Source organism: Phycodurus eques, chromosome 6 (genome assembly GCF_024500275.1).
Source record: "Phycodurus eques isolate BA_2022a chromosome 6, UOR_Pequ_1.1, whole genome shotgun sequence".
Classification (NCBI taxonomy): domain Eukaryota; kingdom Metazoa; phylum Chordata; class Actinopteri; order Syngnathiformes; family Syngnathidae; genus Phycodurus; species Phycodurus eques.
The window spans coordinates 26504685-26527663 of NC_084530.1; the positions used below are offsets into that span (position 1 = coordinate 26504685).

General features: G+C 42.3%; 1 protein-coding gene across 3 annotated transcripts in view; it reads left to right on the forward strand.

Moving 5' to 3' along the window:
• sdk1b (sidekick cell adhesion molecule 1b) overlaps positions 1–22979 on the forward strand; it is a 276239-nt gene that overhangs the window by 239012 nt on the left and 14248 nt on the right. For all 3 annotated transcript variants that reach the window (XM_061679905.1, XM_061679907.1, XM_061679908.1), the window contains 8 exons: positions 3467–3661; positions 9269–9470; positions 10614–10717; positions 11946–12016; positions 13630–13762; positions 15165–15221; positions 15570–15671; positions 22430–22545. In XM_061679905.1, coding sequence (XP_061535889.1) covers positions 3467–3661; positions 9269–9470; positions 10614–10717; positions 11946–12016; positions 13630–13762; positions 15165–15221; positions 15570–15671; positions 22430–22545 — 980 coding nt within the window. The remainder of the gene's footprint in view (positions 1–3466; positions 3662–9268; positions 9471–10613; positions 10718–11945; positions 12017–13629; positions 13763–15164; positions 15222–15569; positions 15672–22429; positions 22546–22979) is intronic.

The following is a 22979-nucleotide window of genomic DNA, read 5'->3' on the forward strand; positions in this document are numbered from 1 at the left end:
TGCCGCAAATAGCAAAAATCCTTGAGTGATTGACACCCCCCCAAAAAGAGGTTTACAATTAGCTATATGTGGTACAAGATGGCAGCAAAGCACTACTTTTGTCTAAATGATGTTCCTCGACTCACCTCACCGTAACTCCTTGGAACCAAGATGCCATAAAGTGGCGGCAAACTACTACTTTTGTCTAACTGAAGCACCTCAAATCATTTCAACATACTGTAATTCCTTGTCACCAAGATGGCACCAAAGCAGTTTTTCAGCGAATAACGGAGGATAAGTTCTAGAAACATTACACTGATAAGGGCATTTGTTATTGTTTTTTAATGAAAAGAGCCCATGAGATGCTATTTAAATGTCAGTGAAAGTTGCACTGCGCTCATTTTTATTTATTTAATTTATTCATTTCATTTTGTGTTGCATTGATATTCATGTGTGCACGTTATGCAGTTTTAAACATATTGTCAAAAAAAGTAGCGCCTGCAGCCAGAAGCAGAGCTGCGCTTTATTTGTGCAACCGGCCCGCGTCCCTGACCTAAAACGATCCACGTGGGAATTCGGTACGCCTATATACTGTACGATCCAAAATGAAAAATCTTAATACAAATATATGTTCAGTTACACTCAGCCTGCAGAATGAATCTGAAGGAGCAGATTAATGGTAAGGTTTCACAGGTGCAAGCTCACCACATGACAGCTGTCTCATTTAGGAAGCAAATGGAATTTGCGTTTGTGTGTGTGTGTGTGTGTGTGTTTGTATGTTGTACAGTTCGTATGCGCCAGCGTCAAGGGCGGAGAAACGTTTGTCCTCGCAGCGGGGCAGTGAGTTGAACGGGACGTTGCGAACGATGCGCCAGCTTAATGTGAACAGGGAGACGTTTAGAGTGATGCCGCTCGCCGACAGAATTGCTCACAAAGCCTGCGATCCTGCTGTGTCCTTGCGCGGACCCGTGGTGTGCGTACTGTACGTGCGTGTGTGTGCATGTGTTTATGGACAGAGACATCGGGGCGAAGTCCAAATAAAGTGTACAATCTAATTTGGTGCAAGGTGCCTTTTCTGAATAATAGCTACTGTGTGCCCTTGAACAATGTCTGCATCCTGGTGCTGTACAGTACTAAACACATTCAAATCCATCCATTTTCTGTACCGCTTTATCCTTACAAGGGCCGCGGGCGTGCTGGAGCCTATCCCAGCTATCTCCGGGCGAGAGGCAGGGTACACCCTGAATCGGTCTCCAGCCAATCGCAGGGCACACAACCATTCGCGCACACATTCACACCTAAGGGCAATTTAGAGTCTTCAATTAACCTACCATGCATGTTTTTGGGATGCGGGAGGAAACCGGAGTGCCCGGAGAAAACCCACGCAGGCACGGGGAGAACATGCAAACTCCACACAGGCGGGGCCGGGACTTGAACCCCGGTCCTCACAACTGTGAGGCAGGTGTGCTAACCAGTCGATCACCGTGCCGCTAAAATCCATCCATTAATTATTTTTTTTTTTTAGCTTTTTTGCTTCTAAACACATTTTGTTCAACATAACACTTGTCAATAAATCCCAATTATTAACAGCCATAAAAGCATCCCAGTCATGACAGGGACCACCTTGTCCCGTTACCATTAAATTATAATGCCGTTTTAAAATAGTTTTCCCGTTACAATGGATAGAAATAGAACTCTTGAGGCTATTGGTTTGTTTTACACTTTGGGTCAAAGTTTTTGGGGGACAAGATAAATACAGTCCATAAGATAAGTGCTGATGAATGTCAGCATGTACGCTGACAAGACATCTGTATGTTCTTTGATGCAAAACATAGAAAGATGTTAAAAATACCCTCACAAGCATGCAATCTTGTTAAGTTGCAACGGTTATGAGTATTTCATGAACTATACAAGCGCAGCCAAGCACGCTGAGCCGCTAGCGTCGCCATAGACGCTCATTTTTCCAAAAGCCAGTGGGCTGCATTAAATATTTATGCGCTGCATTTTTCCCGTGGTGGGGGGGGGGGGGGGACAAGTAGGGCTTTTTGCGAAAATTACATAGACCCCTTTTGTAATGGAGATTTATCTGCTGAGATCTCATCGCCAGGGATGTCCTGGAGATACTCCGTACATAACTGACTTGCGAAAGCGATTGTTTTGATGCTACTGGATTTGCCATCTCGCCTTTATCCGGTAATCTGCCTCGCTCGACGCTTACGTTGAGCAAACAATCGGACGATCTGATAAGATTATCACGAAACACGAACAGATTAGGCGCCTGTCAACAGATTATCGTCGTAACAGTTTAACCAATCGCGCTGAGCCTGTTCTCACCAGAATTTAGTAGGATTTTGAGTGAAAGGATATGTACCTTTAATTGTGTGAATGCTCACAGCCAAGCATTCCCCCCTCTATTTTTGTATTTTTTATTTTTTTTTGAATGGAATCACGGCTGATCGCAGCACCATGTTTGACCGATTCCAATTCAATCCAAGACCAAACTGTGCGTTGTGTTATGTGAACGATTATTTTTCTCCGCCCAAAAATGTATCGGATTTAAAGCATTCACACTCAGATTTTTGGACAATTTAGAGTCTTCAATGACGCTCGCGTGCATGTTTTGGGAGGAAGCCGGAGTACCCAAAGAAAACCCCCACAACACCCCGCGCCTCACATTCACTCTGTGTTGACCTTTACAGACTAGGAAAACGAATATCTATGTTATGCACTGTCGTCTCGTTCTGCCTAAAAATATCCAAATTTCAGCCTAGAAGAATTCCACTTTGAACTTGAGAAAACAAGTTGCAGTTTATGTTTATGTTTATGTTTATGTTTTTGCCAGGTGATCCTAAGATTTTTTTCTTTCTTTATGTATGTTTTTTCCTATTTTTAAATGTTCTCCATTTGACTGCTCAGATTTAAAAACAAAACAAAAACAATTGTTATTCCACTGAGTACTTGCTCAAGTAATTTGGAGGAGTACTTTTACTTGAGTGCACATTTTCGGCTACTCCAGCCATCTCTGGAAACCACTTATGTCAGAGCCAATATAAACCGAGGACCCCCTATACACATCCCAAGTACAAGGTACAGCCATCATTTCACTAATTAACCTGACTGTGTATTGTTCATATGACATGCTTTTGTGGAAAAACGGACTGTGGGCATGCGTGTGTGTGTGTGTGTGTGTGTGTGTGTGTGTGTATGTGCAATATATATGTGTTGAGTGGTGTTATTGTTATTATATGGCCTGCTGCACTTGACAGAAAGAGAGAGTGTACACAGTGATTCCCAGGTACATGTAAAGATGAGAGGTTGTACCTGTATATGTGAATGTTAGAGTGTAAGTGGTCTGGCCTTGTTCCTCATCTAAATCATTATTTTCTCCACTTTCGCCATTTGTAACGCATGTTTCCAAAGACCTCACAGAACATTGACGACAGACACGTTTAACATTCATCATCTCCCTCGCGTTGTTGCTCGCTAGGCTACCAGATCGCCTACCGCCTGGAGCACAGGGACAGTCAGCAGTGGACCACGGTGGAGGTGGGCTCCAACGGACGCCAGTTCACCGTCACCGGACTCACCCCGGAGCAGACCTACGTGTTCCGGCTGGTGGCGCGCACCGCCGTGGGTTGGGGCCAGGAACACGTCGCCCTGGTGGTCACCACGGAGCGAAGAGGTAAACCTTTTGACCAGCCATTCCGCATATACAGTGGTGCCTTGAGATACAAGTGATCTGAGCGATGTATGGTGGCAGTGACTCAACCCACTTCATGAAATAGTTTGCAGCGGTTTGGAAGACAGAATTAGTGAACAATTCTTCAAAAAAGAGGCTTCTAGCTGTTTATTGCCACTCGGAGGTGAAGTTTATTTTCCAACTAAACAAAACAAAGACAATTACACCTAGCTTAGCCATTCAGTCCGCTAGCTTAATGCTAAGGCTAAATATCATTTACCGGTATGTGCGGCGCTTCAACCCTTTTTAAGCAACAGATTGAACACGGTGCAGCAACACATGTAGAATCACAATCAGTACTCTGATTTTAAAAATAGGAATGTCAAATAGTTAATTTTATTCATAAAGTAATTTATTATAATTTTAAATTGTATTATTTAACATTTGTTTGATTTCAATTAAGTAATTATTGAATAAAATACAATCACATTTTAACATGAATGTAATATTATTTATTTTACGTTTTATGTGTAATAAATCAATTGTCCAGTTTAGTGAGATCAATTCATAAAAAATATGAAAGAATTGATTAAATTATTTTCGCCAGCCAAATTTCAGAAAATAAAACTGCTAAATTAATGCATCAAATATGTATTACAGCAGCTATTTCCAACCAGGGTGCCATGAGAAGCCATCAACCATTCCACTGGAAATTATCCAATTTTATTTTATTTTTTTAAATTGGGGACTCAAAACTATTATTATCGATTTGCCCATCTATCTATGCCAGTGACACGCAGAACAATTAAATTCTTCTTCCATTCGATGCCAGAAGGTAGAATAAGTCACGGCCTGCTGTCACTATATCAGCTTCATGTTCAATTAAACCGGCCCGAAGTTCACAATGAGTTCTAAAGTAGACATGCTAACCACTTGTCCACTGTACTGCCCATGAAAAGATTCCCACCTTATGAATCTACTTGAATAATACTGTTGAATGGACGCAGCATATTCAAACGCTTGGTAGAACTTGATAAGGTCGCTTTGTGACATAAAATAACACTATTTTTCCTGGGGAAGAGAATAGAGGTGTATTAAGGCTTTAAAAAGGCTGCCTGATGGAAATATTGTCACCATCTCAGCTCTCAAAAGTGTTATTTCTTGCTAAAAGAGTATATATATATGTGAAAAAAGTGTATAAAAAGAGAAGTGTCAAAGTGAACTCATGCATTCATCTGCAAAATACCATTACCCGTATAAAAGCTGATGTGTGTTCATTGCACAACATCTCAATGCGCTCTCTTCAATGGACTCCATGTGCAATTAAAATGATGCATGGGAAAATAAAACTGTGCTCTTAGGAACCTCAAGTGCAGCAGAAATCTTTTTTGTAACCTTGGCCAGATCTGTGCCTAGCCACAATGCTGTCTCTGAGCTCTTCGGACGGTTCCTTTGACCTCATGATTCTCATTTGCTCTGACATGCACTGTGAGCTGTAAGGTCTTATATTGACAGGGGTGTGGCTTTCCTCATCAAGTCCAATCAGTATAATCAAACACAGCTGCACTCCAATGAAGGTGTAGAACCATCTCAAGGATGATCAGAAGAAACGGACAGCAACCGAGTTCAATATATGAGTGTGACAGCAAAGGGGCTGAATACTTATGGCTGTGTGATTTTTCAGTTTTTCTTTTTTAATAAAGCAGCAAAAATGTCAACAATTCGTTTTTTTTCTGTCAATATGGGGTGCTGTGTGTACATTAATGAGGGGGGGGAAATGAACTTAAATGATTTTAACAAATGGCTGCAATATAACAAAGTGAAAAATGTAGGGGGTCTGAAAACTTTCCGTACCCACTGTAGAAGTTTGCGTGCGTGCGTGCGTGTGTCTTTCATGTCTAAGTTGTCTAAGAAGTCAACGCTCTGCGTTGGAAACTAATTTCAGTCTTGAATTTAAAAAACTGGGGGCAGAACAGTGCCACAAATCTCCGCATTTGTCAAAACAAGTGGAAGCTGTTCCTTCCAATTCAGGTGACTGGCGGAGCACGATGGCAGGAGACCGTGAAAAAGCAACTATAGAAATAATAAACGACTGTCTTGTTTACACAGGATGTCTTCAGGAGCTACCAAAGATGACAATAGCCGATGTTTCGGCTTCGTTCGGGTTTACATCTATCATGTTTGTATAAATAAATGATATACATGCCCGAACTTTTTGTCCAAAGACCAGCCAGAAAGAAAACAAAATTTTAGCTCGTTTGGATTCAAACCATCATGTCATTAAACCATAGTTACAGTATGCTAGTTATCGCGGCATACACAGGAAGTCCGCTAACCTGCTTTCTGGGTTTGGTCACATGACATCCGGCATATAGCGGATGTCATTTGAGTTGCTATGATATTGTATCAGTAACTTAATTGTTTTGTGGAACATCATTAATGGTACATTCGGATACATTGTGATCTATGATCCATCGTCACTTGAATTTCTAGTTCCTGAGCATAAAACCGTCCCATGAGCGGATAGACAGTAGTTAAATAGCGGACCTTGATATACAGTATGAAGTCAACGTATTCCTCTTTTAACTCAGCAAACACCATCGTTATTATGTTAAATCCTAACATGCATCAGTTAAGAGATAATGCCACATACTCAGCCCTATCAGCCTCTCTCGTACACTCTAATTGAATCAGATATCGTATACACACACATATGCACACGCGCACACAGCATCACTATCTGATTTTCTCGGGACCACCTTTCATTGCTCGGCTGTTCCACTTCACTGGCATAACAGCTCATTCAGAATAACATCTTTGAGAATTATTTCAGATGGTGGCGAATAGGCCAAATTAATCCATCCAAAAAACCGAAATCGGCTTTTCAATCGCATGCGTGTGTATGCGTGTCAAGTGCCATCAAATACGACTCCCTTTTTCTACCAGAGATGTTACTGTTTGTAGCGGACAGGTTAAAAAAATAATAATTAAATGAATTAATTAATAGCAAATACCTGCGTTGTGTGCGTTCGGATCACTTCTGACATTCTGCATTATTGCTCTCGTTATCAATGCTGTCATGTAATTTGTCTGGCTTGGTAAACAGTACAGTTAATGTTAATAAAAGAGCTTGTTCTCAGAAATACAAGGTTATTAACAGAACACGATCTTATCATTGGCGTTTAACTAACGACGAACAGACCACCAAAGTGAAACACAAACCTATTCGATTTGTTAGTATTTACACGGTTTTCGCCAAAGGAACTAATGGAACGAGCGCAAATCTTTAATAAAACCGTTGTTAACTCTGCAGGCAACGTTTCACACGCTTAACTGTCATGCATGTGTAAATAGAAGTCAATCTGTTCATTTTGACACAAAATAATGAAACAGTCAACTTTTATGACAAAAGTGTAATGTGATGATGATTTTTGGGGGGATTTTTTATTTTTAATTAAAAATTTTTTACATTGTCAATGGTGTAAGAAGTTAACCACCGTGAAATGTAAGAACAACACTCTACCTTAGCTTTGATAACAAGTGATAATGCATGGTGACTCTGGGCCTAATTTACTAAGATCCAAAACAGCGGGCGCTAAATTGTGTGCGCGCTCGCTCGAACAGATTGCTTGCGCAAGTTGTCACCAGGTGTGCAAGTAGTGGAGACGGCCATATTTAAAAGACGGTTTTGCACTTTAGGTAGTTACTACTAATGGTTTACACCATGGAGCATCTGGGAGAACGCCGCAAACACAAATTGAACTTTGCAGCGATGGAATTGGAAGTGTAAGTAGAAGTCAAACAAACAATACTCAGTTACAGGAAATACATCTATTTATTGATATATATTTTTTTGTTGGCATTTCATAGTTTTACACAAGGATTAAAGTTATCCATGCCACCTCTTCTCTTGCCTGCGCTACGCTGCCACCACTTAGTATGCTGGTTTGCACCTGCCTTTCACACACGCCATTTAAAGCCACAAACGCAATTTGTCTGAGGTTTAATAAATTAGAGTGCGTGTGCTAAATTAATCTATATGCGTGTTCTCCTGCCACAACGTGCAGAATAAAATGCCAGCAATTGAGAGCGTTTGGTAGACGTAATTGCGGGTCTGCCCAGTTCATAAATCAGCTTCCACATCTATGTGCATGCGGGATCAAGTTTGCACCTGTTTTTGCGCTTGCAAACTGACACGGAGTCAAAAAGGCCCCAAAAAGCACGATTTCACAAACCTAGAAACAAAGGTAGCCACGAAAGTTCTCAGCGAAGCTGGAAAATAAAAACTCAGAAAGCACAAAAAAACAAAAGCATGGACTCCGGTAACATGAACCAATAATTCTTACGACGATGGCTGGTCCAGGACGTGACAGAAGACGAGATGATCTAACAAAGTACAGGAGACTATTAATACTTGAGGAAAATGGGATTGGAGACGATCAGGGGCGGGAAGTAGAGCATCTGAAATGAGAAGAAACAATTGCTACAAAATAAAAGCAGACATGACCACAAGACTCAAAACATTGAGACATGACACAACGCTGTCGTAAATCAGGCCCATACTTTTTTGAATGTGAGTCTGTTTACTTCCTGCGTATATTCTTTGTCTTCTTCTTTGTTCTTGTTCTCTTTACACCTCATGTTGAGGTCCTTATTCAGGCACACGTCATTAAAAAGCCAAAGAAAAAGAAAAACACACTCACAGTTACTCCTGAGATGAATGGGTCTCGCACGATATGTTGAGTTCTCACGTCTTACCAGAATTAGAGCCACAAAAAGCCAAAGAGAAAGCAAAAACACCAGATCAGGCCAAAGTTTCTTTTGAGGCATATTTTGTTCGAATTTTGAATTCTACTCTCTCGGGACCATTCGTCTTCAGAGGTTCTCCTGATGAAAAACGGGGATAATAGGGAAGAAGGAAAGCAATCCGATTTGTCTTCATTACTTGCGATAAGGATGAATGGAGAGTAGCAAGCCTGCGTGTGCGACCGCGCTTGCCTCGATGCACGCGTGTGCAGATTAATTATACTTCAGAGTGAATCAATAATGCTTTTATTACCAGACCAGTCAATATCCCCATAGCCCTGAAATTAGACAGCCACGCTCCCTTAAGCTGTGTGTTTTTTTTTTTTTTTTTGCATCTACACACACACTCTTGTCATCTGCTAGCTACTTCTGACGCTAACGTTCAGTTGCCATCTTTCTAATTGAATAGTGGAGACACAGACTAATGCTATTGCAGTGCCTCGTCTTTGAGGCAGCAGCTGTTATGTCTAGTTCCATCTCATCAGCGTGCACGTGAACGTCACAGAGCTGCACAAGTGATGAAAATGTATATGCGCGCCTTGTACTTCACGGGAGAATGAATCATTGCGGAATTTAAAAATTGTCGACAATTTAAAAGCAGATGAATGCATTGTAGCGTTAAGTGAAGTATTGATTTGATGTAGCCTCCAGTTAAATTCATGACTCAACATACTTCTTTACAAGGAAATAAGGTGTGTGTGTCATCCCCTACTTCAAGGAACACAGGGACACATGAGAAAAAGCTGTATAATCTGAATTTCTCTCTCATGTTTCGCTTTGCACTTCCGTTCTTCGTACGTGCAGAGCGTCCCCAGCCGCCCAGGAAGTTGTCCGTTCCCCAGGATGGCGTGGAAGCGCGCCGCCTTCGCCTTCACTGGGTGACGGGCAGCTCAGGCTCCTCCCCCGTCAGGTACTTGACCGTGCAAATCAGAGAGCTGCCCGACGGCGACTGGATCACAAATGCGGCAGACATCCCGCACAACTTGACCGCCTGGACCGTTGACAGGTACGCGCAATTCCACTAAATTGTGTTCTACTGGACATAAGGCAAACATAACTGGTGTGTGATGGACCAGTTCTTGGAGCGCTGACAGTGGACTACGAAAGACAGTGATATGACACCACAAAGAAGGAGCGAGTGGTCTGGAGTCCAAGACCGGCTTAAGAACAGGCAGCAACTTTAAAATTCTGGCAGTGGAAAAACACAAGTCAGATCAGAGTTGAATTTACCAAAACATATACAGTGGTAATCCGAACTAAGCTTTACCCGCTCGACTGAACTTGGTAAATGTGTCCTTCGTTCCTCCTTGGTGAAATCTTCAGCATCCCGTTGCTGAATTCTGTACCTTTGCAGTTTCGTGACTTGCCGTGGGGACATTCTGGATGTGCAACTGAAGAAAACACTGCACACAAAAACACCAAAGTCCTCGGGCCTGGAACTCACACTTCAAGGCACTTTCAAGCATCGTCCTCAACATTGTCCCAGTGCGTTGTTGCCAGACCAACCCTCTCTGGGCTTGACGCCTTTTGTAGTTCCGATCCGAGAAGACCCGCAACCCCACAGGGCCTCTTCTTGTTCCTTATTGGACCGGTCTCAGTATCACACATCATCTCTCAGGGCCTTTGTAAAGAATGTGTGAAATGGGAGCTTGTAGGTATGAAAAGTGGAGGAATAACTCCCCCCATTAGATTATTTAAAGTTTTTCTTGTGTTTTGTTTTTTTAAATGAGGCAAGATGTTTTAAACCTACTTTACATTTTAAGCGGCGAGTGCACAGGAGAGCAGTAGCATTTATTAAAGCACTCCAGTAGATTGCAACATTTTGTGTTATGAGTCCATGCTTGTTTGTGCTGACTCTAAATGCGGTATTTGTCAACGTGAGTAATATTATTATGATTACTCTTTGCCTATTAATGCAGTCACCTTGCTCTGAGGAGGAAATGCAGATAAGATATTGTGGTCATACAGCAGTTAAACAATGTGTGTGCTTATTATTCCAGACCCTTCCCCGCTATTTAAGACCAGTGTAATTCTCCACAGCCTCGCAAGAAAAACGATTTACTTATTTTTCTTCAATCGTACTACAGTGTGAACAGAAAGTATATGGGAATGGGAATTATTAAGAAATGCGACCCGTGTGTTTGCGCAGGTTGAAGCCTTTCACCTCATACAGGCTGCGGATGGTGGCCACCAACGACATCGGAAACAGTGTCCTCAGTAAGGAGACGGATGCGGTCACAACCTTGCAAGATGGTGAGAGGCTGGACAACGGACACCCACTGGGCAGATGACCAGATTTGCTTGACTTCTTCACCTAACCTTGAAAGGGATTTAAGGGGGGGCAGTATAGCCACAAATCCTGCCCCCCGATTCATCGCCGGCTGTATCATTGAGAATAGATAAATGCTGGCTGCTTTTCTCCTTTCAGGAGAGCAATCACAGATGACATTAATTACCTTTACTGTGACTGATAACAAGCTGAAATTTAAATATGCTGTAGGAAGTGCGCGGCGATAGACGGAGGTCTACCTGTCAGTGAGTGATGGAGGCCCTAACGCGATATCGAATGCAATGTGCAATCAAGTCGAACATTATTACTGAAAGTGAATTTCCATGAGTTGACTGGGAATGCTTTAATTGCTACCATTTTTTTAAATTGTAGCAATTAAACGTTTTTGTACATTTTTAGAAAAAAATTCAGTGCCAGTATCCGGTGTTCTAAAATGGATAGTTGATTAGAGTGTTTACATTAGGCAAAAGGTTCCCAGGAGAACAATGCAAAATAGTCTTTTCCTACTGCCTCCTTGCTTTGACCAATAAGGTATATGAATAATTGTTCAAAAGTACAACAACAACAACAAAAAAATCACCTTTCGTCTTTTGACTTTGGTATCGTTTCCAGCTAAAACATAGCCATTCAACAAATAAAATGCCTTATTGACATTTGTGCTGTAGATTTTGTATTGTTTACTTTCCACAGCAAACATCCCTTGTGTAACTTTTACATTATTTCGTTTTTACTTAAAACACAACCCCGGAGTTGCATCCAAGTTTCATTATATCTGCATTACAATGATAATGACAATAAAGGCTTTCTATTCAATTCTAAAAATACACTTTTTAATGCAAAATTCAACTAGGGTATAAATAACTGTTTTTTTAATTTTCTATTATTTGTAATTGTGCATTAAATTGTACAATGAATTCTTTAACTTTAGAAGCTGTATTATTGATTAATGCCAAAATGCATTAGAATATAATATTATTATCAAATTGGATTTTGTCTCAATGAATGTCTTAGACCTCACAGATGTGCGGTACTCTGGACAGCTGATTTAAAAAAAAAAAAAAAAAAAAAAAAAGCTCCCACTGTATGAGAAAATATGTACTTAAAATAACACAATAACAGTGCAGAACTGTAATGCTAAGATACAAAGTCTGTCTATTTATAATAAAAACGCCATTACCGTCTGTGTTCCAGCTCCCGACGAGCCTCCTGAGATCATCACAGTCAAACCATCAACTACCACCTCTGTCCTGGTCCAGTGGAAGGTAATGTCGTGGCAATATGTTCTTTATTACGGTAATAAAAAGAAAAAAAAAACGTGAACATCAATATTTGTAGTTATTTGTGACAAGAAGAGCCCTTGCGCAGAGCAAGCAAGTGGAATGCAGTATAAAAGGTCTTGTGGCTGACACGGCAGCACTAAACAAGAGCCGCCTCGCTGCCCCAAACATACAATTATTCAGTGCGGTACCACGTTGTGGCGCAACATGCCGGGCGCCAATAATGTCGAATGGAAGAAATGCAGCGTAATTAAGAGCAAGAAGAAGAGGCAGAGAAGGTCTCCAACTGAGCGCCAGTAATGTTGTTCCCACAGAGCAGAGAGAATATATGCCTGTGAGTGTTGTTGTATGCTCTATTTGGTGTTTAAATAACTGACGTTTGAAGGTTTATAATTGCAGCACATCTCTGCTTACGTCTGGTAGCGTTTCACATTATATGTTAGCACTAAGATAGCGGACTTTCAATCCACGAAATGACATGGCATCGCTCTGTTTAAATATGCAACGTTTCATTCTCTTTTGTTTTCTTGCGTGAGTTTTACAGTGAACTTCTTCAGATTCTTGGTCGTCGGACGTAAGGGCATGACAGTCGAGTCGACGAATTGATGACGACTTTTACATTTGTTGTCTCGCTCTGCGCGCCCCCTAACACGATCTTGCTCACTCTCTCCTCAGTCGTACGGGCCCCACGCCCCCTGCCTCGTTCATCCGATCACATTCAGATTTTCATGGCCTCACAGACATTTGGAATTTGTAAAACTTTGAAATCAATAACTGGGAGTGCCAAATAAACAGCTTGAAACAAGCACGCTCTGCCTCTTGTTTGGAGAACGGTGCGAGCCAGAGAGGCTTCTTCTTTCCGTTTCCTCAAAGTGATGTTATAAGATAAGAGTGAGAACAGGCACTGAGGAATACTTAGAACAATGTCTTTTAAAAGGTTTGTGTTTTAATAAGTCTGAATGTGTTTCAAGCATTTGGGAGGGATTTCTTTAAGGGGCAGCTTTTCACCTATTCACAATGGCCCCAAACACAATTGTTTACAGTTATTTGGAGCAGGGAGTGCAAATATAGCCTTGCTGCTTCACTAAGAGATTATCTGATCACAGGTAGCAGCCTTTTCTGATAACCGTCCATTACCGTAGCCGACCATTACCTGCTCCCCTGACAGGCGTCAGACATACACGTCTTTCAAGTGCAGTCCAAATACATGTTAATAATTCACCGGGGTGATAAAAGCCCTACAGAATGTGTGTTTGTGTTTTATACATTATTCATCAAAGTGGGAAATGTCCGAATAATGTGACAATTGAAAGGGCGCTACGAGCACGGGGCAAAGGGAGAGACGGACAGTCCGAGGTGTTGAAACGCAGACAGCTTTTAAGTGTCTTCTTCTTCTCCTTCGGGCTTAATGGCAAATGGTGTGAAAGCAAAGTCGCCAGCGATTTCATCACCTTTATGAGCCACTCAAGCTCTGCGCCCTTTCAAAGTTGTCTTTGTCAGCTTGACTGTTTCCCGTCAGTCAGCACTCCTGAAAAATGAAGCCTCAGAATTTACTCGTTAGGCAATTAAGGACCGATTTCTTTCGCGCCTTCCCCCAGCGACCGAGCGACGACCGCATCAACGGGGTGCTGACGGGATACCGGCTGTATTACCGAGAGCTGCCGTCCAACTCGTCTTTCGCTGCTGAAATGCTGCAAGGAAGCAAAAGCGCCACAGACGCCCGCATCACAAGTAAGTCCACACACGCACACCCACACACACTCAAGGTCTTCTTTAAAAATAAACTGAAACATAAGTTCACGAGAAGGTTGTACCCTGTCATTTTATTGTGCAGCGCTCTTATTGTGTTGTTTGGTCACTATTAAACATGAAACATATTACAACATTTGCATCCAGACTGTATGGTTAATGATTCATAACCATACTTACTGCAGTGTGAGGATATCCTTCTGCCTCGAGCATGTTTTACATGCGTGAAATAAGCATTTACTGTAGCCCATGGATGCGTCATTGGGAAAGAGAACACAGACCAGCGGTGGGCGAACTTTTGTGTCCAAGGGCCACATTTGATTTTCAAAATGGACAGACGGGCCAGGTCATTTCTAGATGAGACAAAGAGTCAATTGGTGATGGTTTTTTTTTCCCAGTGGATAATGGCGTATAAGTTCCCCACCAAAAAAAAAAAAAAAAAAAAATCGGAGAATAGGCACATTTGCGAAAGCCAAACAGCGAATATGCGGTGGTTTACTGTTTATACCTATGCAAAACATGTCAAATTCATCATTTGGATACAATCATAATTTAAGCAGTTGTTTCCTTTTTGTTATTTATAAGTTATTTAATAACCAATTTGTTTCATTTTGAAAAGTACAATTAGTCCCTCGTTTTTCACAGAAGTTTGTGGTAGACAATAATCTGCGACGTCGCGACCAAATATTTATTTGATTCTATCTACGTATATTAACGCTTTATGACCCTCCCCACACTCTTACAGTATTATTTCCCAACTCTTAAGGCTGCCGCACACCGACCGATGCGACTGAACTGTCGCGGTGTTTGGCAACTGGTTTCTCGAGCGACGAATCGGGCGGCCTCATGTTTTTGTCGCCATGACCAATTTGAATCAGATTTCAGCCTTCCGAAAATTCATTTCCGGGTTTAAAGCCGGCGAGAAAGTTGAACGGCTGCCGTATATAAAATATCAACAATACTTTCATTATATTCATAATGCGCTTGTAGAAGATGGTACATTGAAGTGAATGGGAGCCGGTGAGCCTCTTTTAAAATCTCCACACTTTGGCTTTTATTCTTGCCTACGTCCACTCTCTTTAGCTACCCGCTTCTTTTATTACTAATTATAGCCATTCTAACTATTAATCTATCTTTTTATGGTTTAATAAATGTGATAAAATACAATATGCTTTATGTGTGACGCTTTGGTAATGTAACAGCTCAGTGGGCCAGATTAAAAAATCGAGCGAGTGGTGTGTGACTGTAACTTGAATTAGACAATCGTTCCTTCGCTCCTTCAAACTTAAAGGCTATCAAAAGTCTTTTTGTGGTCGATAAATGTTAAATGGATTGCAAAAGCCATTTATCAGTGTTCTCATTCGTTCATCTTTCTCCTCCAAAGCCAAGAGCACCTTCAAGACCGTCAGCAGCTCCTCGCTGACAGAGTTCGAGTTGACACGTAAGTCATATCGCCTGCTTGTTAGTTGACTCGATCGGTATCGTACAAGTTCCTTCAACTCGTTCAAATTTTGGGCCAACGTCAACTGAACTCAGTGTACAAAACCAAATCCCAATGAAGTTGGGACATTGTATGAATCAATTGAATACACTTCTGGTAAACTTTGTTTTGTTTTTCAAATATTCACTCATTTTTAATTTGATACCTGCAACAGATTCCAGAAAAAGCCGATGTTTTTTTTTAAAATTATTATTCTAAGAATTAAACATTAGAAGTTCCACTATAAGTGGACCTGTCAGCCAAATTGCGCTCAATAAATTCTTGCCAATTTGGTGTTTCCTTTTCCAGAACTGAAGAAGTTCAAGCGCTACCAAATAGTCATGACGAGCTACAACATCGTCGGCGAGAGTCCTCCCTCTGAACCCGTCGACGTGTCCGTTGGAGAGGCAGGCAAGTGAAAAACCGTCGGCTTTTGTTCCGACAAATCCTGTTTATGGCACTTTGTGAGCCAGCGGCTTGCGTTGATTAAAGTGTTTCGTTAGCCTCTATCTGCTACGCGCTTTGTTGGGTTTTACTTTTGCTGCAACATTTGGTCTAAGTTCTCCGACTAGTGCTTGTGTTGCATCATTTCCGTCTTACCGCTTAAGGTCTATTTACCATTTCAGTGCTTTTTCTTGCCCCCCGCCCCCCACCCCTTTTGTAACGATATAGTACAACATGAAAATGCATAATACACTCATTGTTCACTATTTCTCTATTATCTTTATAATATATATATTATAGATGAATAGTGGAGACAATGCTGTTAGATGTGTCCCATGAGGGTGTTTGCTCTTCCATTTGTTTGCATTAAGTATGAATTAATTAATAATGGAAGTGGAATTCATGTGTTCCAATCTTTAAACTGTCAAACCTTTGCCATCAAGAAATGTTTACAGGTCATTATTCAAGTATGATGTTAGCGTAGTTCATTGTTGTTTACTTAAAAAAAAAAAATATTAAATGTTAACAGTAAACTTAAAGCTCTAAATGTAATGTTTTAATAACGGCTTTGTTTTTTTTAATCCTTTTTTTCTTTTCTTTTTTGCTCTATAACATAAGACAAAGAAATGGCAAGAAAAAAATATATATTTTCGTATTTTTTACTTTGTGTTATTTATTTTATTTTATTTTTTAATATTTTAAATAACATTTTGATCACATATTCTTGTTTTTGTATTATATTAATATTATTTTCACTTCCATTTTTTAACATACATCCTTGATTTTTCTTTATTACATATATATTATATATATTTTTTTTTATTGCACCATGTGTTTTTTCTTGGCTTTAAAAAATATATATTATTTATTTGTATATATTAATATTTATTATATTTTAGCTATTATTTTAAATAACGTTTTATAACTATTCATACTTTTTATTTTATGGATTAGTGTTATCACTTCTCTTGCATTATTTTAAAATTATTTAAATTTTTATGTATTATGTATTTATTTTTATTTTACTCTTTTAAGTCACTTTTAAGTCACTTTTACTCTTTTAAGTCACTTTTTTCACCGTATTTTTCCCCCTTTGGCCAGTTCCTCAATCCAAGATGGCGCCTACCAGTCAATCCTCAATCCAAGATGGTGCCGACCAGTGTGGTCGCCTCGGTAACGCGCTCTCTAGTATTGTCTTGGTTTTTGTGTTTTTCGTCCGTCTTTGGAGACCTTACACGACTCACTTACACAAGGGGAGACCTGCTAACCATTAAGGAGGCTACTCCGGACTTTCTGTCACCAACTTTCGAAAATCGGCTCAGTTTTTTCCCCGAGTTACTCACCGGAGCGGCGTCCGCGGTTTTCGGCGCATGGAGGCGGAAGCGGCGCCACAGAGGGAAACGAGCCGGCATTCAGATGAAACTCCGCAAGAGAGGACACAGATTGGCGTTCCCGTCGATCCACCTCGCGAATGTACGCTCCCTACCCAACGAAATGGACTAGCTTCATCTTCTGTTAAAGACCAGTAAAGACTTCGGACGTTCCGCGGCCATGTGCTTCACGGAGACCTGGCTTTGCGACGCTGTACCCGATGGCGCCGTCACGCTTCCCGGCTTCAACATTCATCGAGCGGACCGCGACATGGAATCATCGGGGAAAACAAAGGGCGGCGGGATATGCCTCCATATCAACGAAAAATGGTGTACGGACATCACGGTGCTCAGCGCACACTGCAGCCCGCATTTGGAGTCGCTGTTTTTGAACTGTAAACCATTCTACTCGCCACGTGAGTTTGCATCGTTTATACTGGCTGGAGTCTATATTACACCTCAAGCTAACACGAACGCCGCATTGCTAACACTCGCCGAACAAGTCAACGAAATTGAAAAAAAACACCCGGACTCACCCCTCATTATTCTCGGGGACTTTAACAAAGCTAAACTCAACCACGAACTCCCTAAATACAAGCAGCACATCGACTGTCCTACCAGGGAAAATAATACTTTAGACCACTGCTACACTACAGTGAAAAACGCATACCGTTCTATACCTCGTGCAGCCCTGGGCTCGTCTGATCACTGCTTAATTCACTTAATACCGACGTACAAGCAAGAACTTAAATGTGCAAAGCCTACAGTGAAAACAGTCAAAAAGTGGACCAATGAAGCCAAGATGGAACTTCGAAGCTGTTTAGACTGCACAGACTGGCGTGTCTTTGAAAATTCAGCTGGCAGCCTGGATGAATATACGGACACTGTCACATCCTATATCAGTTTCTGTGAAGAGGTTTGTGTACCAACAAAATCATTTCGGACATTCAACAACCACAAGCCGTGGTTCACTGCTAAACTTAAGCAGCTTCGCCAAGCTAAGGAAGATGCATATCAGAGCGGGGACAGGGCCCTGTATAATCGAGCTAGAAACCAGCTTACTAAAGAAATTAACATTGCAAAGAGGATCTATGCAGCAAAGTTGGAAAAACAGTTTAGCGCGAACGACTCAAAATCAGTCTGGCGTGCATTCCAATCGCTGACTAATTACAAGCGACGATCCCCCCAAGCTGAGAACAATAGCACACTAGCCAACGACTTGAATACCTTCTATTGCAGATTTGAAAAGGGCAGTTTCACTCCACACACCCACCCGGCCGCACCCGCGACCACAACCACACCTCTGACTTCTGCGTTAACCATCCATGAACAGGATGTGAGACGCATCTTCAAACAACATAAGATTAACAAAGCGACAGGACCGGACCATGTGTCCCCATCCTGCCTCAAAGTCTGCGCGGACCAGCTCGCTCCAGTCTTCACTCAGATCTTCAACAGATCTTTGGAAATGTGCGAAGTTCCATCCTGTTTCAAACGCTCCACCATCATTCCAGTCCCCAAGAAACCTGCAATCTCTGGTCTGAATGACTACAGGCCTGTCGCTTTGACATCTGTGGACATGAAGTCCTTTGAACGTCTCGTGCTGGACCACCTCAAGCGTGTCACAGGTCCCCTGCTGGACCCCCTGCAGTTTGCCTACCAAGCGAACAGGTCTGCGGATGATGCAGTCAACATGGGACTGCACTTCATTCTAGAACACCTCGACAGTGCAGGGACCTACGCGTGGATCCTGTTCGTGGACTTCAGCTCAGCGTTCAACACCATCATCCCTGAACTCCTTTCAACCAAGCTTCTCCAGCTCAGCGTCTCACCTGCCATCTGCCAGTGGATTTACAGCTTTCTGACGGGCAGGACACAGCAGGTCAGGCTGGGGGAGGCCACCTCATCCAGCACGCAGCATCAGCACTGGGGCGCCCCGAGGTTGTGTCCTCTCTCCGCTGCTCTTCTCTCTCTACACGAACGACTGCACCTCAGCGAACCCGACTGTCAAGCTCCTGAAGTTTTCAGATGACACCACTGTCATCGGCCTCATCAAGGAGGGTGACGAGTCTGCATATCGACAGGAAGCGGAGCGGCTGGAGCTGTGGTGCGGCTGACACAATCTGGAGCTGAACACGCTCAAGACTGTAGAGATGATCGTGGACTTCAGGAGGCATCCTTCGCCACAGCTGCCCCTCACGTTGTCCAGCTGCCTTGTGTCAACCGTCGAGACCTTCAAGTTCCTGGGAATTACAATCTCTCAGGACCTGAAGTGGGCGACCAACATCAACTCCGTCCTCAAAAAGGCCCAGCAGAGGATCTACTTCCTGCGGCTTCTGAGGAAGCACGGCCTGCCACCGGAGCTGCTGAGACAGTTCTACACAGCGGTCATCGAATCGGTCCTGTGTTCTTCCATCACAGTCTGGTTTTGGTGCTGCTACAAAAAAGGACAAACTCCGACTGCAACGTACAATCAAAACTGCTGAAAGGATTGTCGGTACCCCCCTACCCACCATTGAGGACTTGCACGCTGCCAGAACTAAGACAAATCCTCTCAGACCGTCTGCACCCCGGTCACCAGCTCTTCCAGCTCCTTCCCTCAGGTAGGCGCTACCAATCAACGCAAATTAGAACTAGTAGACATTCCAACAGCTTCTTCCCTCTTGCGATCAACTTCTTAAACACCAAACCTATAATTTCATTACAACAAGCTGGAATTTTTTTGACTTGAGTTCGTTGTCACATTTCTGTGGGGCCAATGATGTATTACTCGTGCACTCACTGTAGTTGTCTCGCCATGCTGCACTATTCGCATATACTGGCCACTCATGCCAGAGTAGCATCTGCTCCATTTGCACACTGATTGAGGAGTATCTGTAACATTTGCACAACCAACATTGTCCCAGATGATCGCACTACTCGTCACTTTAAACCGCATACTCTCCTTGAAGTCTCAGCGCCCTTTGCACAATGGTCATTGCACCGGACTATTGCAATATTAGTCATTCGAACTGCTCTAAGTGCTAGAGGACTCTGCATCTTTTTGCACAATTGTTTTTTGTCAATGTCTTTATGTCCCCAAAGTGTTCTGTAAATTGACTGTTTGTTGTACTAGAGCGGCTCCAACTATCGGAGACAAATTTCTTGTGTGTTTTGGACATACTTGGCAAATAAAGATGATTCTGATTCTGATTCTGATATTTTATGAACTTTAATTCAAATTTTACTGTATTATGGTTATCATTGGACAATTACGTTGCTGCTTATTCCTTGATTCCCTCCCCATAATGAATATTCGTCACATTAAAATTTCTAATATTAGTCATATACAGTACACTATGTGCAGTCCCTACTTGTTGGAACAGCTGCTGTTTTTTTTTTTTTATTGTTGTGTTCTGTGCCAGCAGGCGCAATGTTATGAATAGAAGAGTGAAGGACTGATTTGCTACGTTTGTTATTGGCAGCTAGCAATAGATCAATAAAAGTCCAGAATGTTCTTTCTGACGAAATGGTTGAGAGATGGGTTGCTTGGCCAAGGAGCCAGCTGCCGCCGAGACTTAAATGTTACATAGCGTGAGGCTCTGAGCCGCTGTTTGAATGACAAACAGAGCAGTCGGCTGGCCTTGTCTGTTGTGGAAGAGCGCACGTCTTGGATGTTTACCTTCCACCACACAAACAAAACGAGCAAAAGATTTTTGTTGGCGCGCACAACCTCAAATTCATATTCAGGAGGGGTTGGGCATTTTTGTCAGCTTGAGAAGGCCACACGTATCCCAAGGTGAGAAATGAGTGGAGGATAAGCAACGTGGAGCGGGGTGGCAGAAATGGCTAGAGGGTGTTGATGATGAAATGCGGTGATATGGTCTTTTTTTTTTCTGCGTGTGCCCCGGGTGCATGGCCGCAAACTGCTTGTGCATGTGTGGTCACAGTGATTTCAAAAGGCTCCAGCCCCCGGGCCCACTCTAATTGGGAGGGCTCACCATGGAGCCAGAACAAAAAACTTGGATAGTTGTGTGAATTAACTGCAAAAATAGGACTTATTGTTGCTACAATATAAAACAGGGCGTTCACCTGCTTGCCATTCAATCACAGAGCGATTTTGAGTCTCCTTATATGCTGCACTGCATTTTTTTTTTTTTTAAATTAAACCATAAACGACATGGTGCGATTGTCAAGGAAGAAGCGGATTGCCCTGGCTGCTCAAGCTATATTATAATAATAGAAAGAGAGAAAACATGCAAGACATAAAGGAGAGTGTGTGGAGAGGCTATTGGCCATTCATTGACTGCACGACAGAGACTCTCCATGCTTCGCTTTTTAGCCACAGGTAAATATAGCAACTATAAATACACTTAAGTATTATTGTAAAACACAATTTATATAGACATACATACTGTATTGGTACACCTTAGCAGTGGCCAGCGAGATCTCTTTTTGTACCCGAAAAGGTCATTTTTGTTGTGAAAATTCATGTGGCATTTTTGATTGGCCGTTACATCTGCAAAGTTGCAGCGCAGCTCACCTACGATTAAAATTTGGAATCACAGCAAAACTAGTTGGGGAGGGTCGGCCGCTCGTGAAAACTCGTAGTTTTCGCAGAACCCTGCACACTGCACGACAGTTCTGTCTCGTTCGGCCGCACGTTTATTCCCAAATGTTCTCTGTGTTTTTGTCGTTTGTTCGTAGTTATTAGAAACCAGAACCAGAACCTTTAGAACTGTGAGGCAGATGTGCTAACCACTAGGACCACCGTGCCGCCCTGTCGAAAGACAAATACATAATTATCCGATCACATGAAGCTGCCTGCTTGGGTCAGTTTCCATTACTGGCAAGCCGTCAGCTGTTTTGGACCAGAGAACGCAAAGGATGTGACACACGGGTTCTTCAACTGCGTTCCTGGGACTCTCGGGGGTCCGCAAAATTATTTGGAATACATAATGTTGTATCATTTAAAAAAGTGCAGACCGACAGTACATATCAGTGCCAATAAAACAAACAATCAATTCAAATTTAAAACATATAACTAATATAATATCGTAAGAGTACGACTTTATTCTCATGCGATTACGACTTTTCATCCTGACAAAATGCATCTCTGTTCTTGTAAAGATTCCAACTTTATGCTCATAACATTACTTTTTGTTTTCAAAACAAATAATAATAATTGAACTAATAAATAAAAAATGAATTTGTTTTCGTAAAATTCTGACTTTTTCTCAAAAATTGGCAACTTTATGGTAGTTACTGTATGTATTTCATTGCCGTTAGGATTATGAGGCGCGACTTGGATGAATTCCTCCCTATAAAATGTTGTGAAGTGCTGGTGTAACATTTCCCGTGCTGTTTCCTTCACAGCTCCATCAGTGGCTCCCCAGTCCATCCGAGTGTCCGCCGTGTCTCCCTCCAGCCTGGAGGTGAGCTGGGACACGCCCCCCCTGGAGACCCAGAATGGACTCATCCAAGGATACAAGGTGAGCGAGGGGCTCAAAAGCAAACGAGCGTGCCCACAAAGTGGCGCACGCACACACACACACAGAGTAGTTGCTTTAATACTGGAGTACGTCATTGCTTGTCGGAGCTGTCGCTGTGCTGCACCTTCAAGTGTCCCGAAGAGGGGCAGAGAATTAGGTTAGAGGAATGAACTTTAATGCTTTCACTATCACCACTCGGCCCGACAAGCAAGCCCCCCACGCCCCCCTCCCCCTCCTTGCTGCTCTCAGTACTTCAAACACAAGGTTATCTGTCCCGCTTTGGACACATTGATTTCTGCAGCAGAGCAGAGGTGGAATGGAGAAGAAAGACGGACAGGAATGTAATATTTGCCGAGCGAAGGAACGAGACGAGAGCGCGGTCCCTGTAGAATCCTGATTAGGAGGGATGCATCAAAGTGTCAGAGACGGACGGA